Source organism: Pseudophryne corroboree, chromosome 4 (assembly GCF_028390025.1).
Source record: "Pseudophryne corroboree isolate aPseCor3 chromosome 4, aPseCor3.hap2, whole genome shotgun sequence".
In the NCBI taxonomy this organism is placed as follows: Eukaryota; Metazoa; Chordata; class Amphibia; order Anura; family Myobatrachidae; genus Pseudophryne; species Pseudophryne corroboree.
The window spans coordinates 371,436,758-371,441,046 of record NC_086447.1 but is presented as its reverse complement, the minus strand read 5'-3'; the positions used below and the strand labels follow the sequence as shown (position 1 = coordinate 371,441,046).

The following is a 4,289-nucleotide window of genomic DNA, read 5'->3' as shown; positions in this document are numbered from 1 at the left end:
ATGATTGATGTAGGTGACAGCCGTTGCATTGTGTGCCTGACACAAGACCCTATAGATCGCCCAAAGTTCTAATACAGATGTAGCGACACTCATCGTAGCTACATCTGTCTGGGGAGTGTCTCTGTACGCTGCCTCGACATGGCTAGGCGCTGTATCGCCTAGCCGCACCAAGATTGCCCACCTGCGATGTAGCCACGCTAGATGAGCTACAATGCTACATGTTTATGGGATGATGAAGCCCCCGCCCTTTCAGAGTCGCGGAAAGGTTGCTTCCTGAGTAAATGCCTTCAAGCCTCTGGGCCTGGCATCCGTGGTGAGAAGAAACAATTGTTGGACCAGGAATGGCCAAGCCTTGTCCAGTTGAGGTGGCGGTAATGTAGGCAGAAATAAACTATAACCTGGCGAGGTATAGCAGGACGGTAGATCCAGCACTCTCTGCAGGCAGGCAGACACAGAGGCAAAATAAACACTCAGCGAACTAGTGGGAAGAGAGTGCTACCAAGCAGGGAGCACACCACAGAGCAAGGAGGGATGAATGGAGGGAAGGTCCCACCACCGTGGGCAAACAAGTCAGGGACCCCACTCCGTGTAATAAGGTGAAATTATCTCTGGTGGTCTTGTAAGGGAGCAGAGCACAGGGCCCTCATTGGCCCCTCCTCACTCTTGTGCCCCCCCCCCCCCCCCCCCCGAACGCAGAGGGAGGAAAAATGCAGACACAACGATTACTCATCCAATGTTTTTCATCTTCCTCATTGTATACACTGCTACTAGTGGTTAGCAATCCTCCTATATCTGTGTTGGGAGCCTTAGTCCGCACGGCACCTTGTAAAGTTTTACTTGTTGCACTTTATTTTAATATTCTTTCTTATGACTACTACTGTATTTTGTTTGCTTATGTTTATTGCATTTTTACTTATTACGTGCTATTCACACACCATATTATTCTAGATTATCCTTGTCTCTTGATTTTTAGCTAACACTGTAAACTGTTTTGTTTTCTTGCTTGATGTGCTTTGTACAAAAAAAATAAAAAAATTTACTACTCACCTGGCAAATAAGGCCCGGGCCAAAGCCAACCTCATGCGCCATCCACCAGAGAACTCCCTGAAGAGATAAGAATCAAACGTTCCTCAATACATCATATCTTATAAGCTAGGGTTCTTTTTCCACATTATGTAGATAGCTTTATTAAAAAGGTGGCAATGTCTTTCAGTGCACACCCCATTAATAACCACAACCTTAAAATAAGCTGCCACCATCATCCACTTACTTGGTCAGTTGCTGTTGCATAAAGTGTTTGAATCCCAACCCAGCAAGGATCACAGAGGCTCTGAGAGGAGAGAAAGACAAAGTAGGCTTACTTACTATACAACCATAGCAATGTATGGAGAAACAATTTGGAGGGATAGTAGACTGTACCTGGCAGGGGCTTTGTCAGCCTCAATTTCTTCTAGTTTGCTGTAGATCTCCGACAGGCGGGCAGTCTCTGAACCGTCACCCCTGGGACACATATGAAACAAAGATCAAAATGGGCATGCAGTAATAAGTAACAGTTGCAAAGATGTGGAAACATTATAGATCACTACAGAAATCTTTTGTTAGCCCCTCAGGCCGTTTCACAACTATACGTGCTTTGGCTGCCTGCAAGGTCTATATAACATCACCTCATTTAGATATGCCAACGGTGGAGCATTCTAACTACACTAGGTCGCGTAACTAATTTGACAGCACCACTCACCTCCTACAGTCACATTCTACACATATTGGGACTGATCTCATTGGAGGCAAAGCAAAAAAAAAAAAAAAAAAAAAAAAAAAAAAAAAAAAAGCAAGTCACTTTGTACCAGAACAAACAATGGGGGTAATTCAGACTGCATTGCTGCAGCGGCAGCGATCGCAGTCTGAATTTTTTTGTGGAGTGCGCACCCCGGGAGCCCAGTGAGATGCTAAAGGCATCTCAGGGCTGCAATCACCTCTGCCTGATTGACAGGCAGACGCGGGAGGGGGCATGCCAATGGCGTTAAAATGCCGTTGGCGGGGCGCAGTCTGGACAATGCAGGCACGTCCGGAACGCTGAGGGGGTCCACACGCAGCCACTGCGACCCGGGATGCGGCGGGTAGCTCTCTGCCAGAGCGCAGGGAGCTACTCGCCGGGTGTAAAAGCATTTAGGGCCAGACATGTGGGGCGGACAAGCCCTTTGCTGGGCATCCCCCCGCATGTCGGAGAAAACGATCGTAGATGTACTAAATTTAGCACATCTACGATCAGATCTGAATTAGGCCCCATGTTGCAATGCAACGGTGCAAACACATTTAGTATTTTTGCATGTAGGATAAATACTAACTGCTTTTACATGTACCCAACAAATGCTGCACAAACTGTATTTTTACATACAATATAGATTTGAGTTTTGACACACCCGTCTCAAATCTAAATCTTTCTGCGTATTATAAATCTCCCCCACCTGCAGTGCAACATGGTTCCAATGTGCATACTGTTTGTGCTTTGCTCACAACTCCTAATCAGCCGCATTGTCTCAAATACCCTGCTTTTAGGTTTCAGGTCAACCAGTGTGGAACCTTTCATTTTTCTGCGCACTGTTCTTTAAACTGCACCTTAGTATAACATTTTCTATTACAAGAACTGCAATCTTACAGATAATCAGCTGTGCTGTATGGAAATGATGGTTATGCACTATGGGTGAGTATATGAGGTTCATAACTGGAACATCTGAGCTCACAAAGCATCATGAAGTATTAAATATGCTTAGGCAAACATCACTTTTACCCATTCCCTTACTTTCCCGCACTGATCCGTGCATTAAGTGCTTTCTCCTCTTGCAGTAGACTCTCACGTAATGTATCACACTCCAACACACTTTGTAGAGCTGGTGTTTCATCTCCGGCCACCTCTTGCTCCACGTGTAGAATGCTGAGGTGCGAGGGAACACGAAGGCTGCGACTAGCAAGCATCTTCAATAACGTTGTTTTACCCAGACCGTTTCTGCCCACTAAACCATATCGCCGACCTGATGCTAAATGCAACTCAGCACCTGCTAACAGGACCCTGTAATGAAAGGATGGAAAGGTATTATCTATAATCACATCTCATTGTACAATTATGAAAATATATTGTTCATTGGCAAAAAATAAAATAAATTAAAAGCTTTTAGATATTTAACATATATTCAGTTTTTATTGAAACCTTCTTATGCACTGAACAGTATAATTGGTATTAGCGTTGGGCAACCATATAGCTTGTTAGTGGTTTATGAAGGTTTATATTGAAGACACACAACAAATAAGCCATGCCATATCTTACAAACTACTTCATTTACTACTTGTAAACATTTTCAAGTCAGTGTCATTACTGAGAACAAGTACTACACGAGTGCAGAAAACAAAACCAAAGAAATAAAATAGTCTGATGTCTAGTACTCACCTCTCTCCAAAAGACACATCAAAGTTCTCGATTCGGATGTCATATGACTTGTTCTTGCCACTGGATTCTATTCGATTCTCCTTCTTACTACCAGCTTGACTGGCTGAAGCCTCTTCCATTACTCTGCAAAGAGTAACTAAAGTTAGGTTGCATGAAAGAAAAGGAAACCCTAGAACTAGAAGCATTTCCCCGAGTTATAACATCAAAAAAACAACATTACATCCTCCAGACTTACACATTACCACCGACTTTCTAGAGATGTGCACCGGAAATTTTTCGGGTTTTGTGTTTTGGTTTTGGGTTCGGTTCCGTGGCCGTGTTTTGGGTTCGAACGCGTTTTGGCAAAACCTCACCGATTTTTTTTTGTCGGATTCGGGTGTGTTTTGGATTCGGGTGTTTTTTTCAAAAAACCCTAAAAAACAGTTTAAATCATAGAATTTGGGGGTCATTTTGATCCCAACGTATTATTAACCTCAATAACCATAATTTCCACTCATTTTCAGTCTATTCTGAACACCTCACACCTCACAATATTATTTTTAGTCCTAAAATTTGCACCGAGGTCGCTGGATGACTAAGCTCAGCGACCCAAGTGGCCGACACAAACACCTGGCCCATCTAGGAGTGGCACTGCAGTGGCACGCAGGATGGCCCTTCCAAAAAACACTCCCCAAACAGCACATGACGCAAAGAAAAAAAGAGGCGCAATGAGGTAGCTGTGTGACTAAGCTCAGCGACCCTAGTGGCCGACACAAACACCTGGCCCATCTAGGAGTGGCACTGCAGTGTCACGCAGGATGGCCCTTCCAAAAAACACTCCCCAAACAGCACATGACGCAAAGAAAAA

The 4,289-nt window shown here is 44.2% G+C and overlaps 1 protein-coding gene across 1 annotated transcript in view; it reads right to left on the bottom strand.

Moving 5' to 3' along the window:
- LOC134909581 (ATP-binding cassette sub-family F member 3) overlaps nucleotides 1–3,691 on the bottom strand; it is a 72,621-nt gene extending 68,930 nt beyond the window's left edge. The window contains exons 1-6 of the mRNA XM_063916590.1: nucleotides 3,678–3,691; nucleotides 3,443–3,565; nucleotides 2,801–3,067; nucleotides 1,420–1,500; nucleotides 1,271–1,330; nucleotides 1,048–1,104 (exon numbers count right to left, since the gene is read on the bottom strand). Coding sequence (XP_063772660.1) covers nucleotides 1,048–1,104; nucleotides 1,271–1,330; nucleotides 1,420–1,500; nucleotides 2,801–3,067; nucleotides 3,443–3,561 — 584 coding nt within the window. The 5' untranslated portion in view covers nucleotides 3,562–3,565; nucleotides 3,678–3,691. The remainder of the gene's footprint in view (nucleotides 1–1,047; nucleotides 1,105–1,270; nucleotides 1,331–1,419; nucleotides 1,501–2,800; nucleotides 3,068–3,442; nucleotides 3,566–3,677) is intronic.
- Nucleotides 3,692–4,289: the final 598 nt, after the last annotated feature.